Below are 20,654 nucleotides of genomic sequence, written 5' to 3'. Positions count from 1 at the left end.
GGTGGTAAGAAGCGAGACAAACTTGGGTTTTCAGTAAGTTCATTTTGTCCCTCCTGAGCACCAAGGCAGGCTCACTGACTGGCTGCAACCTGCCTTTCCTGCAGCTTGCTTGGCCTTAGTGACCTTGAACGAGGGTCAGCCAGAACATTCGTAGCAACCACAGGGAAGTGGATGTGAAATTGGTGTGTAATTATCAGACAGCAACAACAACGCAAATTCTGATTCTGACTCATGGTGACCCCATGTGTGTCAGAGTAGAACCGTATTCCATAGGGTTTTCAATGACCTTTTTTGGAAGTAGATTGCCAGACTTTTATCACGGGATGCCTCTGGGTGAACTTGAACCTCCACCCTTTAGGTTAGCAGCCAAGTGAGTTAACCATGTGCATCTCCCAGGGACTCCAATGACTAGACAGTGTGTCCTAAATAAGGACAAACACAAGCTTGTTTACTGAAATTTCTAAAGAACCAACTACCCACAATTTAAAATCCTGGCAAATTTTTTTTTTCCTGCTCTATTTCCCTCTGGTCCTCTTTCCTGAAGATAATAATGAAATAAATGGAAAAAGCACTCAGTTCCACAACCCTGGGCCTTAGGGTAGACTACACTCAAAAAAGTAAATTTTAAAATAAATTGAAGACTTCCTCTGTTTTTACTTTAAAAATAAGGCAGCTATATAAAATAAGGAAACCCTGCTGGCATAGTGGCTAAGTGCTACGGCTGCTAACCAAAAGGTTGGCAGTTCGAATCCACTAGGTGCTCCTTGGAAACTCTATGGGGCAGTTCTACTCTGTTTTGTAGGGTCACTATGGGTCGGAATTGACTCGACAGCAACGGGTTTGGTTTATATAAAACACTTTGGAAAATAGAGAACATAAGACTAAAAATTATCCAGAGTCAATGTGTCCTAACGCCATTTCACCATTTTTATGTATTTCCTTTGGATCTTTTTTTTTTTTCCTATTTATAGAATTTGTTTCATACAGTTGTAAATGTAACATATACATAATGTTATATACTGGTTTTTTCCTACATTATAAACATTTTTTTTATGGCATGTAGTTTTCATAGCCAGAATTTTCAATGGTTGCATTGTCTTTCAGTGACTGGGTATGTAGCCCATTGTACTTCATCAGTCACCTAATTTTGGATTTTTCGTTTGTTTCAAATTTTACATTATATAAACAGTGCTGCAGTGAACATCTTTGTGCATAAACCTTAGGCATTTACAATTTTTTTTCCTAGTCCATATTTATGATTGGGTCTTTAAAATAATAATAAACAATTGAGTGTTTCCTATGTACCGTATACTGTGCTGATTTACACGGATTATCTCATTTAATCTTTACAAAAACCTCACAGGTAGATAATTTTATTATCCCTGTTTTAAAGATGAGGAAACACGCACGGATAAATGAGGTTCCTTGCCCAAGGTAAATGGCAGACCTGGATTGAACCCAGAAAACCTAGAGAGTATCTTTATTCCTAGGAGTGTAATTCCTGGGTCAAAGGTTTATTAATGGGCTTATGAAAAGGGAGACCTTTTAAAAACAAAGCTCATTCCAAGCCTCCACATTTTGACTTGGCATACTCAAGTTATATCTACTCTTCTCATGTGCCAATTAGTTGGAGACTAGAAGAAAAAAATCTCCAAATGAAACTGACCTCTAAGAAGCTGGTTCACCTCCCACCTTGTGAAGCAAAATGAAGTTTCCCAAGAGGACCTGAGGAATGTTTTTAGTTTAACAGGTTAGAATTATTGCATTCATGTCTTTCTGGGGCTTTTGCTATTTTAAGTAGACAGTGCTAGCATGTTCCTCCGTTCTTTGCCATTCCCACCTACACCCCTGCAATGTATCCATGGTGTTATTTTTCTGAGGAACAATGCCACTCTGCACCCTAGCTGCTTTGCAAGGGGAGTGAAGCTATTCTCATTGGGGGCCTGTGCAACCCAACAACACCGTCTCATTCTGTGTAGCTCGTTATCACTCAGACGGGCGCTGCAGTCAGAAGTCATTAAGTCAAAATAGACTGGCTAGGCTGACAGTGTGCTTAGGAAAACGGATGCTTTGGAGCTTTGCAGTGTCTCTTGGGAGACGTCACAGGTCCTCTTGCTGTCCTGTGTCCAGCTGCACTCAGTACACCGGATCAAATGCTGTCAGGCACTGAGTCAGCAGAACTTTTTGAATAAAAGGATTCGAGGCTCTTAAACACACAAAGGTTTTCTGAATGCCATCTGTGAGCTGCATGTTGAATTGGTGTGGAATCAGACAGCCTGTGACAGATTGGCTGGGTGAACTTAGACAAGTTAAATAGTACCTCTGGGCCTCAGTTCCTATCTGCAAAAGGGGTATCAACACCTACCTCATAGTGTGGTCATAAGGATTAAATAATATATTGAAAGTGTCTAGTTTATGCATTCTGGCATATGATTGGCTCCAGATAAATGTTAATTTCCTTCCCACATGGCCACATTTTTAAAATTATGGTTATAGCCCACCGGTGGAGATTTTTCATGCAGAAACAACCTGGAGGTCACACTGTACCATGGAACCAACTGTCAGCTAGCTCTTTCTTATAAATGGTCCTGGATTAAATTATGACCAAGTCCAGAGGGAGGAGCGTGGTTACCTCATGATTTCTAATAATTTTGTGCGCTTTGAAACAAATGTTCTTTAAATATTTAATGTTTCTTTAGCTTAGAGGAGCCCTGGTGGTATAGTGGTTAAGAGCTACAGCTGAATCCACCAGCTGCTCCTTGAAACCCTATGAGGCAGTTCTACTCTGCCCTCTAGGGTCACTGTGAATCAGAATTGACTCGACAGCAAGGGGTTTTTGTTTTTTTGGATGAGAGCCTGAGCACTGCCTGGAGAAAGGGTGGAAAAGGAAGAAGCTGGGGCAGTTCCCTTGTTCTGCGGGTAAGAACATGTGTATTCCACTTAGTAAAACAAAGGACCTTCAGTTAACTGGACCCACGCTCCTTGGATGGCAATTCAGTCACCATATGTTATGTGGGAGTCCTTGGGTGGTGCCAACTATTAATGCGCTCAGCTGCTAACCAAGAGGTTAGAGGGTCAAGCCCACCCAGAGGTGCCTCAGAAAAAAGGCCTGGGGACCTGCTTCTGAAAGATCAGCCATTGAAAACCCTATAGAGCACAGTTCTACTCTGACACACATGGGGTTGCTTTAAGTTGGAATCGACTCAACGGCAACTGATTTCTCCTTGTGAAGTGAGTTGCCTCTTGGGGGTCTCATGACCCTTAGTGGCTTATTAAAGAGTTCCTTCCAACTACAGTGCCCTAATGTCTTCTCCACCTTGTTTGTTTTTTGCAGTGATATTTTAGGATCCCTTATTCATACATTCATTCAACTAATATTTATTGGGTACCAACTATGTGCCAGGGAATATTTTCAGCATTGGGAATGCTATAATGAAGTAAAAAAAAAAAAAAAAGAAGACAAAATCCCTGCCTATTTTATTGCTCAGGCTAGTCGTCCCCACCCCCCACCCCGCCCCGCACGGCCTTCTCTGAACCTGGATTTGATGCCTTGCTGAGTTTTTGCTGCTCTGTCTGTTGGCACTGTACAGACGCCCATGGCCAGTGAACGCAGCAGTGAGCATCACAGGCAAATAGAAAGCGATGCTGATTTCACCAGGTTTTCTTTCAACAGGGATACCTTATTTAGCGCAATAGATTTGAGTCTCCTAGGCTGAGTTCAAATTATTACCTGTTTGAAGATTGACTCTTACTTTTGAGGGCACTCAAGCCAAAAACCAAACCCACTGCCATCGATTCCGACTCAAAGATACACATTATTTAAAAGAACCCAATGGTGAACCTTGCTCAGAAATGAGTAATCCTCATATGCAAATGATTACCCTCTACTTTAGCTGCTCATTTGTTTCAGGGTGTCAGGTTCACTGGGAGCACAGTTTACCTGTCCTCCAGGGCCAGGGATGATAAATGAGAAACATCTGCCTGGGCCCAGCTGTTGTCGTTCCTTGTTTACAGGGCCTGTGGTGCCTGCAGCCCCTCCATCACTCACGCCATCCTGCTGTGTGTCCCAGGCTATGCCTGTGCCTGCAGATACGGCACCAACTAAGTCTCTGCCCTCCAGCCTCCTAAAGTCTCCTGGGGAGAAGGACCTGGGAATAAAATAACAATTGTAATGCAGCATAATTGCAGTGTTTGTACTGGATGCTTTTATTGTAGGAAGGAGTGGTTAGCTCTGCCCAGAGGATCCAAAGTCCTCCCTGCGGAGCATTATTTCGGCTGAGACTTGAAGGGTAAAGAGAGAAGTAGGGAACTGTAGGTAGAGATAGGGCAAGGAAAAGACAACATTCCAGGCATATTATTTGTTGCTGTTGAGTTGGCCCTGTACTCATGGTGACCCCATGCACAATGGAATGAAACACTGCCCAGTCCTGAATGCTTCCTATGATTGGTTTTGGATTAGACTATTGTGAGCCATAGAGTATTCACTGGTTGGTTTCCGAAGGTAGATCACCAGGCCTTTCTTCCTAGTCTTAGTCTGGAAGCTCCTCCAAAATCTGTTCATTGTCACAGCAGCACCTAAGCCTCCCCTGAGAGATGAGCGGTAGACGTACATGAGATGCATTGGCTGGGAATTGAACTCAGGCCTTCCACATGGAAGGTGAGAATTCTACCATGAACCATCACTGCCCTCATCATTCGAGGCATAGAAAACGGAAAGCCCAGGGGCAGCACGGTGGGAGGAAGCTCAGCAGGTCTCAGGAACAGCGCGGAGTGTACCCGGGAGAATATTGCATGGGATGCCCTGAAGGTGGTCAGGGCTCAGCTCTGGGAGATGATCTATTTTGTGCCTACTAACGGCCCTCAAGTTTTGCATAGGTATTGACTCATTCTTTTGGGGAGTAAGGAAGATGATCTTGTATGCAGGTGAACTCTGCAGCATACTATGAATCCTAGGTGGGTCTCCTTTCCCTTGTTCTGCCCCTCACAGTCATGTATCAGTGTAAAATGCTTATGGAAGGCAAATATTGTTAAACTGGGCTAATTCCTGTGTTACTGTATGTTATGAATGATGTTTCCCCAAAATATGTGCTGTAAATCCTAACCTCTGTGCCTGTGGTTATGGGAATGGGTTGTCTTTGTTATGTTAATGAAGCAGGATTATCCTGAGTCAATCTCTTTTGAGACATAAAAGAGATTAAACAGAACAGAAATGGGAGAAAAGAGATGCCAAGCACATGAAGGTTGCCCAGGAGCAGAAGTTTAGAAGAGACAAGACCTTCCTCCAGAGCCGATAGAGAAAGCCTTCCCCTAGAGCTGGCAATCTGAATTTGGACTTCTAGCCTCCTAAACTGTGAGAAATGAATAAATCTGTTTTGGAAGAAGTACAACCAGAATGCTCCTTAGAAGCAAGGATTGGGAGACTGTGTCTTACATACCTGGACATGTTGTCAGGAGGGATCAGTCCTTGGAGAAGGACATCATGCTTGGTAAAATTCAAGGTCAGTGGAAAAGAGAAAGACCCTCACTAAGGTGGATTGACACAGTGGCTGCAATAATGGGCTAAAGCATAACAACGATTGTGAGCATGGCACAGGACCAGGCAGTGTTTCATTCTTTGGTACATAGGGTCGCTATGAGTCAGAACCAAATCAACGGCATCTAACAACAACAACAAAACTGTGAGAAAATAAACTTCTGTTTGTTAAAGCCATCCACTTGTGGTATTTGTTATAGCAGCACTAGATAACTAAGACACTGTCTTAAAATTGAAACAAAGCATGATAAAGTAAATTGTTAATTGGTTTGATGTATCTATCACCTGTCATTGGGATTGTATAATCCTTTGCTATTGACACAGATAATCCAGACTCTGGGGGTATTTTATAGAGACATTCATCCAGGCATTCAATTCATTCAAGAAAGAATGAACCCCTCCTGAGTGCCACATGCTGTTCCAGGTGTTGGGGCTATAGCAGTGAACAAATTCCCTGCCTCATGGGGTTGACAGTCTAGTTGTGGGGAGGCAGATGATAATACATAAAGTAAAATACATAGTATATTAGACAATGATAGGGGCTACAGAAGAAAATCAATCAGGAGAGGGCATGGGGAGTGCTGAGAGTGGGGAAGGGCACTTGTAAATAGGATGGCTAGGGAATCCACTGCATGGCAACTCACAACAACAAGGGAAGGCCTCATTGACGAGGTGATATTTGAGTAAAGACTGAAAGAGGCTGAGGGTCTTGGCCATGTGGACACCTGCTAGGAAAAGAATTCCTGGCAGATGCAACACAAAGTGCAAAGGCCTGAGGAGGAAGCATGCCTGGTGCAGAGGGAGGCCTGTGACTTGAGGATTTTGGGTGAGTGGAGAGGAGAGCAGTGGTTTAAGATGAGGTCAGAGAGATACTGAGCAGCCAGAGATACAGGACATTGTAGCTACTGTTACTTTGGTAATCAAAGTGTGCCTGACCCAAGCCATGGTCTTTTCAGTTGCCTCATATGCACGCAAAAGCTGGACAATGAAAAAGGAAGTCAAAAGAAGAATTGATGCATTCCAACCGTGGTGTTGGTCAATATTGAATATACCGTTGACTGCCATAAGAACTAACGAATCAGTCTTATAAGAAATACAACCAAAACACTCCTCAGAAACTAGGATGGTGAGACTTTGACTTGCTTACTTTGGACACATCATCAGGAAAGACCAAGCACTAGAAAAGAACATTTTGTAAAGTAGAGGGTCAGCAAAAATGAGGGAAACCCTCAATGAGATAGATTGACACAATAGCCATAACAATGGACTCAGATATACCAATGATCATGAAGACAGCACAGCACTGGGCAACGTTTTGTTCTATTATACGTAAGGTCACTAGGAGTCAGAGTTGACTCAACAGCAACTAACGACAACAACAGCAGCTGCTGGAAGGTCCACAGGTGCGTGTGCTGCGGTGGTTATTAGTGGTGAGCCCTGTGAAGTCATCCATTCTTGGATATTAGAAAAAACCCAGTGTTTGGATTCAGAATACTGAGTTTGAGTCCTGGCTCCTCCTTTACTATCCAAAGGATATGAACAGGTTCCTGAGCCTCAATTTGCTTATCTTTAAAATGCAGATTATAATAAGATCATCAACCTTACAGGATAGTAAAACCCTATAAAAATGTTAATTTAAAAATAATTGCCAGAGAGGTGGTGCCAACATGGTGCCGGTAGACAGAAGCACCACACTGTTCCTCCGTAGCAAAGACCTGAAAAACTAAGTAAAACAGAGACAAACATCAGTCCTGGAACGTCAAATGAAGGAATAAAGAACTCAACCAAGTACTGAATAGAATAAGAAACTGACAAGAGAACATACAGCAAGGAGAGCTACAGAGTGGAGGTCCCCTATCACCTAATGCAGCACAGATTCACCATTTTGGACGCCTCAGCCACCAAGAGTGGTGAACAGGGAGTACAGGAACGTAGTTTCATGGAGCTCCCAGCAGGAAACGGGCCACCCAGTAACCAGTGATACATGCTTTCCCACCCCCTGCCCTTTTTCCCCTGCTCGGCCTCTGCAGCTTTCTGGCTGGCCGAGGTCACTTGGCTGGGGAGGTGCTGGCTCATTACTGCTGGTATTTTCCCCGCGCATACCAGCCAGCTCCTTCAGTGCCATTTTTTTGTTGGTTTATTTTAGCTTCTTTTGGTTCCTTCTCTCTCTCATCTCCTTCCTCTCCTTTCTCTCAAACTTCTGGCTCCGTGTGCCATCTTCGCTTCTTCTTGACAAGCTGTGCAGTGCTACTTGGCTGGGGAGCCACTTCCCCAGTCTGTACTGCCACACTGGTGGGCTCCCTGGGGGCATATTTTTTTTCTTTTTGTTTTTCTTTGTTTCTCAGTTTCTTCTCTGCCTCTACCTTCCTTCTTTTCTTTTCTCCTGAACACCTGGCACCATGTGTCATCTCCACTCCTTCTTGACAGTCTGTGTAGCATTGCTTGGCTGGGGAGCCACTTCCCTAGTCTGTGCCGCCAAGCCATTTGGCTCCCTTGGGGCTTTTTTTTTTTTTCCTTGTCTTTCTCTCTACCATTCTTCGTTTCTTTTCTCCTGAACACCTGGTGCCATGTGACATCTCTGCTCCTTCTAGATGGGCTGTGCAGTGCCACTTCGCTCAGGAACCCCTTCCCCGGTCCACGTCACCACACCAGTGTTCTCCTTCTGGGCATTTTTTTTTTCTCCTCTTTTCCTTTCTTGGTTACTTGTCTTTCTCTACCTTAATTCCTTACCCTTCTCCTGCACACCTGGTGTCATGTGCATCTCTGCTCCTTCTTGACAGGCTGTGCATTGCCACTCAGCTGGGAACCTGCTTCCAGTGGGTTCCTTGGGGCATTTTTTTTTTTTTTGGTTTCTTCTCTCTCTCCCTTCCTTCCTTTCCTCTCTCCCACCCACCTAGCTGCACGTGCTGTATCTGTCCTTTCCTGATGGGCTGTGCCACACTGCCCAGCTAGATAGCCACCAGCGCACAGCTTCCCTGGATCTGCACCACTCCAATGGCAGGCTTCTTAAGCACTTTTTTTTTTTTTTTTTGCTTCTGTTTCTCTCTCGTCTTTCTCTTCTTTCCCACATGCACTTAGCTCCACACATCACATCCTCCTGCCTCCCTCCTGCCAATCTGCACTGTGCACTGAACATCGCACCCCCTAGCAGCACAGGCATAGTCTACTAGAACCTGCCCTGCACTGCCCCTGGCCACACCCTATTGGCCCCAGTATGTGCTGCAAATGACCTATCCCAAACCCTCCCCCTCCACTGGACCTGCCTCACCATAGCTGAGTGACTGGCCCTGTCCATTGAACAAGGTGGTGTGAAGTATCATACCCTCAGCTGAGCAAACAACAAAGAATGCCCAGCCCACCTGCTCAGACATAGCCAAATAAAACAAAAAGCAGGATGGAACAATTCTACAAGCAATAAACAAGGAAAATAATTACTGAATGTCCCAAAGACAGGAGACAATATTAAAACATATTAAAAAAAACAGGACATGATGGTTGCAGAAGGAGTCCAAAATAAAACACCAGATGACCTTCCAGTAGAAGGAAAGGCCCTGGAACTACCTGATAGGGAATCCAAATCTCTAATATTCAGGGCTATCCAAGAGATGAAGGGAAAAATGAGGGAAAAAATAGACAAAATCATGGAAAAAAAGAGACAAAACAATGGAAGAATTTGGGAAAATAATATAGGAACAATATGTCAAAATAAATTCACAACTAGAAATCATACAAAAACAGCAATTAGAAATCCAAAAGATAAAAAACAAGATTTCAGAAATGGACGGTGTCAAAGAAGGTTTGAGGAGCAGGCTTGAAACAATGGAAGACAGCGTCAGTGAGATTGAAGACAAATTCTTGGATAACACTTTGAGGAAAAATCAAAGAATAGAATGAAGGAAAATGAAGAAACCCTGAGAACAATGTGGGACACAGTCAAAAGCAAAAATCTGCACATGATCAAAGTTCCCAAACAGGGGGATAAAATGGGAAACAGAGAGGATCATTGAAGAATTCCTGACAGAAAATTTCCCTAATATGAAAGATGAAAAACTGACCATCCAAGAAGCTCAACGAGCCCCATAGAGGATAGATCCCAAAAGAAAATCATCAAGCCATATCATAATCACACTTGGTAAAACCAAAGACAAAGAAAGAATCCTGAAAGCAGCTCAAGAAAAATGAAAAGTCACATACAGAGGAGGAACAATAAGACTAAGCTCTGATTACTTGGCAGAAACCGTGCAGGCAAGAAGGCAATGGGATGACATATATAAAACCTTGAAAGAAAAAAAACTGCCAACCAAGGATAATATATCTTGCAAAACTCTTGCTCAGATATGGTGGTGATATCAGGACATTTCCAGATAAACAGAAATTAAGGGAATATGTAAAAACAAAACCAAACTTACAAGAATTATTAAAGAGAGTCCTTTGGTTAGAGGACCAACAACATCAGACAACAGCCTGAATCTAGGATGTAAGACTGCATCAACCAGATACCAGCCTAGGTAATAAACTTTCAAGAATAAAACAAAACTAAAAGATTTACAAGAGAGAACCAGAGAGGTTAATCTGTAAATGACAACAACGTGAGAACAATAAAAGAGGGAATAAACGGTATAGGTATAGAACTTTCAGAAAGGAAGTCAAGGTGACATCAAGTAATAAAAGACTGGTTCAAACTTAGGAAGATAAGGGCAAATTTCAAGGTAACCACAAAGAAGGTTAACAAACCAACTCATCACAATAAAAGAAGAAAAACAAAGTCTCAGTAAACACAAAATCTACAAAAATGAAAGAAATGGAAAAAAAAATCCACAAACAAAAGGAATTCAGCACGGGAGAGTAAGAGGAACAAAGAAAGCGCTAGCACCATTAAAAAAAAAAAAGGGAACTACAAAATGACAGCAATAAACTCACATCTATCAATAATTACACTGAACATAAATGGCCTAAATGCACCCATAAAGAGATAGAGAGAGAGAGAATGGATATAAAAACAGGATCCATCAATATGCTGTCTACAAGAGACACACCTTAGTAGCAAATATGTAAATTTATTACAAATCAAAGAATGGAAAAAAAATATACCAAGCAAATAGCTACCAAAAAGGTAATACTAATCTCAGAAAAAATAGAATTTAAAACAAAATCCACCATAAAAGACAAAGAAAGGCATTATGTAATGATTAAAGGAACAATCCATCATGAAGACATACCATAATAAGCATCTATGCACCCAATGACAGGGCTTCAAAATATATAAAACAAACTAACAGCACTGAAAAGAGAAATTGACAGTTCCACAATAATAGTAGGAGGCTTCAACACACCACTTTTGGTAAAGATGGAACATCTAGAAAGAAACTTAACAAAGCACAGAAGAGCTAAAGGGCATAATCAGCCAACTTGACCTCATACACATATATAGAACACTCCACCCAACAACTGCAAAGTACACATTCTTTTCCAATGCATATGCAACATTATCTAGAATAATTCACATCTTAGGCCACAAAGCAACCCTCAACAAAATCCAAACCACTGAGATAATACAAAGTATCTTCACTGATCACAATGCCATTAAAGTAGAAATTAACAGGAAGAGCAAGGAAAAAAAACTGATTACATGGAAACTGAGTAACAGCCTGCTTAAAAACCACTGGGTAATAGAAGAAATCAAAGATGGAGTAAAAAAAAATTCCTAGAATCAGATGAGAATGAAAAGACGTCGTACCAAAACCTTTCGGTCACAGAAAAGGCAATGCTTAGAGGTCAATTTATAGCAATAGATGCACACATCAAAAAAGAAGAAAGGGACAAAATCAAAACATTAGCTGCACAACTTGAACAAATAGAAAGAGAACAGCAAAAGAAGCCCACAGCCACCAGAAGAAAGGAAATAATAAAGATCAGAGCAGAAATAAATGAAATAGAGAATAGAAAAACAATAGGAAAAAATCAACAAAACCAAATTTGGTTCTTTGAAAGGATCAACAAAATCAGCAAACCACTTATGGTCACCTGGTCTTTGACAAGGGCCCAAAGTCCATCAAATGGGGGAAAAGTCAGTCTTTTTAACAAATGGTGCTGGCAAAACTGGATGTCTATCTGCAAAAAAATAAAACAGGACCCATACCTCATGCCCTCACAAAAATTAACCCAAATTGGATCAAAGACCTAAATATAAAACCAAAAACTATAAAGATCGGAGAAGAAAAAAGAGATCAACTCTAGAGGTCCTAATACATGGCATTAACAGGATACAAACCACAACTAACAATACACAAACTCCAGAAGATAAGCCAGATAACTGGGATCTTCTAAAAATTAAACACTTAGGCTCATCAGTAGACTTCACCAAAAGAGTAAAAAGAGAACCTACAGATTGGGAAAAAACTTTTGGTTATGACAAATCTAACAAACATCTAATATCTAAAATCTACAGGAAAATTCAACACCTCTATGACAAAAAGACAAATAATCCAATTAAAAATGGGCAAATGATATGAACAGACACTTTACCAAAGAAAATATTCAAGCAGCTAACAGACACATGAGGAAGTGGTTGCGATCACTAGCCATTAGAGAAATGCAAATCAAAACCACAATGAGATACCATCTCACCCCGACATTGTTTTATTGGCATGAATCAATAAAACAAAAAATAACAAATGGTGGAGATGATTCGGGGAGATTGGAACACTTGTGCACTGCTGGTGGGAATGCAAAATGGCACAACTGTTTTGGAAAATGATATGGCACTTCCTTAAAAAGGTAGAAATAGATATACCATACGATCCAGCAATCTTACTCCTAGCAATGTATCCTAGAGAAATAAAAGCCGTCAGATGAATAGATATATGCACACCCATGTTCACTGCACCATTGTTCACAATAGCAAAAAGATGGAAAACCTAGATGCCCACTAACAGATGAATGGATAAACAAACTATGGTACATACACATAATGGGATATTACCTAAGAATAAAGAGCAATGATAAATTTGTGAAGCCTCTCACAACGTGGATGAATCTGGAGGACATTATGCTGAGTGAAATAAGTCAGTCACAAATGGACAAATATTGTATGAAACCACTACTATAAAAATTCATGAAAAGGTTTACACACACAAACAATCTTTGAAGGGTTACAAGGGAGGGGAGAGGAGGGATGGGGATGGAAAAACACTAAATAGACAATAAAGAAGTGGCAACTTTGGTGAAGGGTTAGATAGTACACAATACTGGGGAAGCCAGCACAACTTGTCCAAGGCAAGGTCATGGAAGCTCCATAGACACTTCCAAACTCCCTGAGGGACTGAATTACTGGGTTGAGGGTTGGGGACCAAGGTCTCGGGGAGCATCTAGCTCAATTGGCATAACATAGTTTATGAAGACGTTCTGCATTCTACTTTGGTGAGTAGCGTCTGGGGTCTTAGAAGCTTATGAGTGGCCATTTAAGATACTCCACTGCTCTCACCCCGTCTGGAGCGAGGGAGAATGAAGAAAATCAAAGACACAATGGAAAGATCAGTCCAAATGACTACTGGACCACAGGTACTACAGCCTCCGCTAGACTGAGTCCGGGACAACTAGATGATCCCAGCTACCACCATCGACTGCTTTGACAAGGATCACAATAGAGGGTCCCAGACAGAACTGGAGAAAAATGTAGAACAAAATTCTAACTCACACACACAAAAAAGTCCAGACTTTTGGCCCCTGGACACCCCCGGGGTGTAATGAGATCACTCCTGAGATTCACCCTTCAGCCAAAGATTAGACAGGCCCATGAAACAAAATGGGCGCGCCAACCCAGGAGCACGGACGAGAAAGCAGAACAGGGCAGGAAAGTTGGTACTGGTAATAGGGAGCCCAAGGTTAAGAAGGGGAGAGTGTTGACATGTTGTGGGGTTGGCAACCAGTGTCACAACAATATGTGTACTAATTATTTAATGAGAAGCTACTGTGTTCTATAAACCTTTATCTAAAGTACAATAAAAAAAAAAAACTGATTGCCAATCTTAAAGATAAAAAGTGAGCCAGCATGTTCCCAAGCAGCCTTGAATTGTGTAATTGTTTAGGAGGGGGCATTTGCAACTCAGCAACAGGAAGGGAGCTGAAGTCATCCTGCCTGACCTCCCTCCCCCATTCCAGCTCCCACCCCCACTTCTTAGGGATTGTCCTTTTCTTCTTTGAAAGAAAGCTTCATGTGCAATGTCTTATCTCTCTTCTATCCATTGATTTAACTGGGTGGTAGAAATAGCACTCTACTTCTGGCCCAAGTCTCTATTTTTACTTCTCAGTTTTAGGACCTTGAGCCTATGTGAGATAAAAGACTGCCTGTCCATGGCTCTATACAGATCTGTTTGGGGGTTGTGACCTGGTGGCCCAGTGGAGAGGAAAGAGACAAGCAAGTAACTTGGCCGTGCTGAGCCTTCATTTCCTCATCTGTAAAGGGTGGGTTATGTTGTCAACCTCAAAGGGCTGCAGTGAGATAATTTGCGTAAAGTATCTTGCACAGTACCTGACAATACGTGTCAATTTCCATTCCCAACTATTTTTCCTCATTGGAGGTGCTCTGATGAATATGAAATAGCTTTTGGCTAGGAATTGGGGAAAGGGGTACAGGTAGGTTACTCCCATACTTACCTCCTTTTATCCCATATTAATGAAAGGGGGCCCTACTCCTACCTGAGGCTGTTCCTAAAACCCATCAGCATCATGGGCCTTACTCTACCAATCTCTGCCCATTTTTAGCCTTTACCATACTTACCCTCTCTAAGGTATTTGATAGTGTTGTCCACTTCCCTCTTCTTAAAACTCCCCTCAGCTCTGGACTTCCTGACATTACCTTCTCCTGGTTTCCCCACACACATTTCCGGCCACTCTGTCTCAGCCTCCTTACCTGACTTGTGCTCTACTTTCACTTAAAATTGATGTTTCCCAGAGTTCCTCCTCAGCTCTCTTATTTTCTCTCTACCTAGTCTCCTTTGGTGTTCTCATTCGTGTCCAATGAATGAGATAACCCACAGATGACCTCTACGCCAAACCTGTCTCCTGACTTCCAAATCCGTAAACCCATTTGCCTGCTCGCTATTTCCACATAGATACCCCATAAACCCACCTCAAAGTCAATATTTTCAAAACTGAACAAATCATCCTTACTCCCAAAGCTGAGTCTCATCCTATAATTCCTATGTAAGCCAATGGTATGACAATCTACACAATCACCTAAGCCAGAAACTTGAGAATCATTCTAGCCTTCGCCCTCCCTCCCATCTACCCCCCCATCCTAGTGATCTCTATGTACCTTCTACTCTCTGCTCTAACCCCTTGCCTTCTCCACATGCACTTCCTTAGTTGAGGCCCTTATCCTTTCTCACTTGGTTTACTGTATAGCCCCCAGTGAGCCTCTTTGCCATCCATCCCCACTCCTCCAACCTCATACACCTCTAATCCATTCTTCATATTTCTACCAGAGTGCACTTTCTAAAATGAAAATCTAATTTGATTCTCTTAAGTGATACCCCTTCTCCATCAAGATAAGCCCAGTGCTCCATCTGTACCTACTTACCTGTCTGGACTCATCTCCTTTCACTTCATAGGTACCCTTCAGTCATTCAAACTACCTGCTGTTCCTCAAATAAGCCACTGCTTTATTTTTTTTTTTATCGTGCACATGCTGTCTCCTCTTTCTAGAATGCCCTCCCCATCCCCACTTTTATCCTTATCCATTCACATTAAGATTCCTACTTATCCTTCAAGCCCAAGTTCAAGTGTCACCTCCTCTCAAAGTCTTTTCTGACCCTACTGGGCTTTCACATTCCCTGAGAGTACCTTTTTATGATAGTCACTAATCACAGTGTATTGTACTTATCTGCTTCCCACATTAGAGTTCAAGGTAAAGGCAGGTCTCAAAATCTATATACCCTTGATGGTGCAATGCTGAATTAGTTCTTCACACTCTTAGAGATTATCTGCTGAGAATATGCTCCAACCATTAGAGTGGGTAATTTAAAGACTGACCTCATTCTTTCCTCAGAACATTCTCCTGATAACACCTTATGGGGTAAAGGCTATGATCAAACCAACCAAATCAACCAGTAGACATCCTGGAGGAATAGAAACAGCATCAGATTCAGAACATCTGAGGTCCTGTCCCAGCCAGGTGGACCCCTAAGGTCCTTTCCAGCTTGACTACCAGGGCAGCAGAGGGCCCTGGACTATAGTAACCCACAGTCTGGGTGGTTCTAAGAAATGCAGAGCTAATAATGTCTCCCAACTTCAGACATTTCTCTTTGGAAACCTTCCAAGTGCCTTCATGGCTAACACCCTGCCTTCTTTTTCAATTCTGGGGGGAGCCATTTGTGGCAAAAGGCCTTACTCCGTGTGCTGTAGGTGGAGAAACTGAATCCCCTAGGAGGTAAACAAAAACCCAAGATCACACAGTGAACTGCACATCAAGCCAGGACTTTCACCTGGGCAAAAGTAACTTCTGAAAGGGCCAATTTACCAAGACTTCCATGAAGCATCATCTGCTCTTTTTTTTAAGTTTGGGGGAAAATTAAATTTGGGGGTGGGGGAGGAAGAATAGAAGCATAATTAAAGGATCTGGCAAGATAATATAAAACCCAGAGGGAACAGCTGATTCCTTTGTGCTTTTTTATTTATTTATTGTTTTAGCTGCTTGAGCACACACGTAATCTTCCTTATTCCCAAATGTTCTTTCTTCTTTTTTTAAGTCAAATCTTAAAGCTCTGAAACCCAAACCCTTGAATTCCTGACTTCCTTGGAGCCTTACCTCCCTTATTTATTCTGCCAAGGGCTGACAAAGCAACTCAATTCTACTCTTTTTTTTTTTTACTTTTTATTATAGAAAATTTCTTAGGTATACAAAAATAGACAGCAACTCAACTATACACAGAAACATAAATATATAAACACAAACCCTAAACCTAAGGGGATTTAAGCATATTTCCATCTCAGGAAGTCATCAGTCCATTCTTCAACTGCAGTAAGGTGGAGTGAACTCAAGACTTGGAAAATATCTGTATCTAGCTTTCCTTCTTAACTGCATGGCTTTGGGAAACTTGCTCTGAGGCTTCGTTTCTTCACTTACAAAATAAGAAAAATCAGCTCCACAGAATGGCTGTGACAATGAAATGAGATAATGTCTGGGAACATGTTTTGTAAGTTGTAAAATACTTTTGAAATGTAAAGAACTATTATTAATATTTCATAGGGCCCTTGGGTATTGCCATGCAAACATGTGGTTAATGTGCTCAGGAATGTAGAGGGAAGATGTGTGGAAAAGGAGCTCTGTCATGCCCACTCTCTATTCACACTTGGTCCTAAACCATTCACCTCCCGCCATCTTGCTTTCCACCAATTTGACTGCCAACCTTGCTACCCGTTACTCCTTTTCTTCATTTTGAGGACAAGTTGTCCATCAGTTTTGCCTTCCCAACTTTACCCAGGCCCCTTTCTCTGGTCAACAGTCCTTTTTCTCACTCAGACTACACTGACTCTGGCTGCCTTCATTTAAAAAAATCTCTCCAGTGGCACCTGGGATCCTCTTATTCCAGCAAAATCCTGATTGGCAGCACCCACACCCAGTGGTCAGGACCCTTGCAGGAAGCAACATGGGCATAGGGAGGAAGACAGAGAAGGAAGACCTCTTGTAGTAGGCCTGGCCTCTCCGCTGTGAGTCTAAGGAAGGAACCACTATCCTTAGAAGGAAGTTTAGGGCCAGTACTCAACATGATGAAATTCCTGACCTCATGGAGCTATTCCAGGAGGGGAGCTAGACTATAAATAATAAGTGTACAAAGAAATAATAAATAAAATAATAAATAAAAATTTGTATTTCAGATTATGAAGGAAATAAAGCTAAATTAGGAATTAGCAAGAGATTGAGAGTAGGGGATAACTAATCAAGATAGGGTGGTTAAGGTCTTAGATCATGGCTTTTGTTTTGCAAATGCCCTCCCAATCCCACCCCCATTGTGAACAAGGAAACTGAGCCCTACTTGCTACTAGAAGCTATCCTAATACCCTGGGGCAGCTGTTTTAGGATCAGTGCATCATTTTGATAATAGAACTGAAAAAGGAAAAACTTGAGTACTTGATGTAGTTGTTAAGCCACTGCATCACTGAAACCTGACACCCACCAAACTCTGGACTTTCCAGTTAGGTGAGCCAGTAACTTGTTCAGACCATTTTGATTCTGGTGTTCAGTGCCCAACAACCAAAGGCCTATTAACTCTTGTGGGTCATTATCCCTACCTGAGGCAGCTTATGCTTCTAGCCACACACAGCTCTCCCTGTGTGGATTCTGACAGACCCAAGCTTCTCCATCTTCTTACATTTCTAGGGATGCCATTATCCAACTAAGGCACTTCTTAGTGTGTTGACGTGTTAATAGGAGCCCTGGTGGCACAGTGGTTAGGTAATATGGCTGCTAACCAAAAGGACAGCAGTTCAAATCTACCAGGCACTGTTTGGAAACTCTATGGGGCAGTTCTACTCTGTCCTCTAGGGTCACTATGGGTCAGAATCAACTTGATGGCAAGTTTGGATTTTTTTTGGTTTTGACATATTAATGGTATTCCACAAATGGTTGTTGAACTGAATTGAATGACTACGCGAAAAGGCTGCTTAAAAGGAGAAAAGGTGCAGGAAGGCCTAGTCTCCCAAAAGACAAGGATATTCCAAAATAAAACTGCATAGCCCTTTCTAGGTCACAGAGAGTGTTCACATACCTTATACCATTTAATCTGGTACTACCTCAGGGACTATCATTATCTCCATTTTATGGATGAGGACATAGAGAATCAGAATAGAGACATGGCAATTAGGTGATACTCAAAGGTATTCTGACTCTAAACTTTGCATTCTTTTCTGGGTGCTGAAAATAAATGCGATGATTCAGAAAATAACTGGAAAAACAAACGAACATGCAAATAGAAGATATTATTTTAAATCTCTGCTTTCCTTCCTCAGTCATATCTGTAGAGTGCCACAGTTTAAGCACTCAATATTTTCTGTGCGAATGAATGAGTGAGTGAATGAAAGAACGCATGCATGCTTCCTGACCTGTGACAGCAGAGGAGCACTGGAGGAAAGAGGGCAGCCCAGGTGTGCCGGGAGAACATATTGTCTCCAACTCAGTTCATTTCAGAGCAATTCACAGGCTCGTCAGGTGCAAACCCTGGGCTTGGGGAAAGCATGAATGAGTAAGAAAGACACAAAATGTACCATCAGGGAATTTTCAATCTAGTAGGGGATCCAGACACACAAGCAAATATTCGTGGTGTTGTTGTTGTGTGCTCTTGAGTCAATTCATTTCTGACTCATAGTGACCCTATAGAATAGAGTAGAAGTGCCCCATAGGGTTTTCAAGGCTGTGAAACTCTATGGGGCAGTTCTACTCTGTCCTATAGGGTCGCTATGAGTCGGAATCGACTCGATGGCACTGGGTTTTTTCTGGGATATCTTTATGGAAGCAGAATGCCACATCTTTCTCCCAAAGAATGGCTGGTGGGTTTGAACTGCCAACCTTTCCGTTAGCACTTAACCATTGTTCGGCCAGGGCTCCTTAACTAGTCACAGAGGGTGTGATATGTCTTATGGGTACCAAAAATGCATCTCTGCTTTATTATTTTCCATAACCTAACCTCTCTAAGAAGGAGCCCTGGTGGTGCAGTGGTTAAGTGCTTGGCTGCTAACAGAAAGGTCAGTGGTTTGAACCAACCAGCCACTCCATGGGAGAAAGATGTGGCAGTCTGCTTCCATAAAGATTACAGTCTTGGAAACCCTATGGGGCAGTTCTACTCTGTCCTATAGGGTTGCTATGAGTTGGAATTGACTTGATGGCAATGGGTTTGGTTTGGTTTTAATCTCTCTAACAAGTGACTATCCCCCCTCTGACAGAATACTTGGTCAAGCCAATCTCAAGCTGTCTCAGTCAATTCCACATTTTCCTCTTCAGTTTAGGCCTTTCTCCTTCCCAAATTGCTCCTTCCTAGGACTGTGTTTGAGTTCAAATTGTCATGGCACTGAATGGGAATTAGGGGTGGGGGAAGCATATTATACATGGATGTCACCTGTCACCATTGTACCTCAGGTGTAGTTATATGTCTATCTGCTTCATCAAAAAGCAGTCCCTGTCAGGATCCACTGGCTGGCTGTGTCTCATTGTCCTTCTTGGAGATACAGGAACATTTGGGAATTCTCCCACACTGCTTTGGGGTCACAGGAAATTCAGGGCAGCTGCTTCAGGCCCTCTCTGTCTTCTGCTCCCAGGTCACAGGTATAAGTGGAATAACTGTGCTAGCTACTGGGACTGGAGACAAGAATCAGGGTAGAGTGTCTCTACTCTTGGATACCCACACTTACTGGGGGCACTCTCACCCCCAACTCCTTTGAAGGTGACTCTGGAGAAAAAGGCCCCTTCTCAGTACATTCACCATCTGCTTTCTTGCTTTCATTCCAGCCCTCTTGTAGCCTCCCTCTTGGGACAGAAGTCAGGCAAGGGAAACCTAGTTCAACAACTAGTCTGTTAAATCATTAAGGCTTATAGCTGGACAATGGTGTTTACTTTAACCAATAATTTGGCAATGCTGTTCTCTTTTAAGTCCCACCATGGACTCTAGAGATCTGTTATCTAGTAGCCTGTATGAAGAGGGATCTCAAGAGAATAAAAGAGTTTGGGGGGGGGGGAAGATGAAGTAATTGGGTGACACACCACAACCAATGACATACCACAACACTCCTTTAGGAGTGTTTCTTAGCAAGAAAAGGAGAAGAGGGATAAGAGGAGTCCATATGATTCCAACAAATGCCATTATCTGACCTAAGGCAATCAAAAGCTGGGTTAATGCAGGTGGCTTGCCCTATATTCAGAGCAGCAGATGGCTGGCCACAGTTTTGACCCCATTGACCCGGCAGGCTCCACCCATGTAGACAAGCACAGCCATTCTTTTGTTCATTTAAACCATTTTCTTTATCGTCCTCTCCTGTTCTCATTTTCTTTGGGAGCCTCAGCACCTCCTTTGATTTGCCTGCTCTTTTTTCCTAAACAAAACCATTCTCCACTCAAGAGAGAAGGCTCTCC

The 20,654-nt window shown here is 42.4% G+C and overlaps 1 protein-coding gene across 4 annotated transcripts in view; it reads left to right on the top strand.

Annotated features, from left to right (window-relative positions):
- Positions 1-20,654, top strand: part of MMD (monocyte to macrophage differentiation associated) — a 100,758-nt gene that overhangs the window by 35,441 nt on the left and 44,663 nt on the right. The window contains exon 7 of one of the 4 annotated variants that reach the window (XR_010318363.1): positions 1,628-1,750. The exons of 2 other annotated variants lie outside the window; for them this stretch is intronic. Coding sequence is in view for 1 of the 2 variants with exons in the window: in XM_023553562.2 (XP_023409330.1) it covers positions 1,628-1,672 (45 nt within the window). In the remaining variant the exon portion in view is untranslated. Of the gene's footprint in view, positions 1-1,627; positions 3,378-20,654 lie in introns of those variants that run through there. One more of the 4 variants, XM_023553562.2, reaches the window with a different exon arrangement.

This window comes from Loxodonta africana, chromosome 18 (genome assembly GCF_030014295.1).
Source record: "Loxodonta africana isolate mLoxAfr1 chromosome 18, mLoxAfr1.hap2, whole genome shotgun sequence".
Lineage (NCBI taxonomy): Eukaryota > Metazoa > Chordata > Mammalia > Proboscidea > Elephantidae > Loxodonta > Loxodonta africana.
Note: the sequence above shows the minus strand (reverse complement) of the source record. Positions and strands in the feature narration are given on the sequence as shown.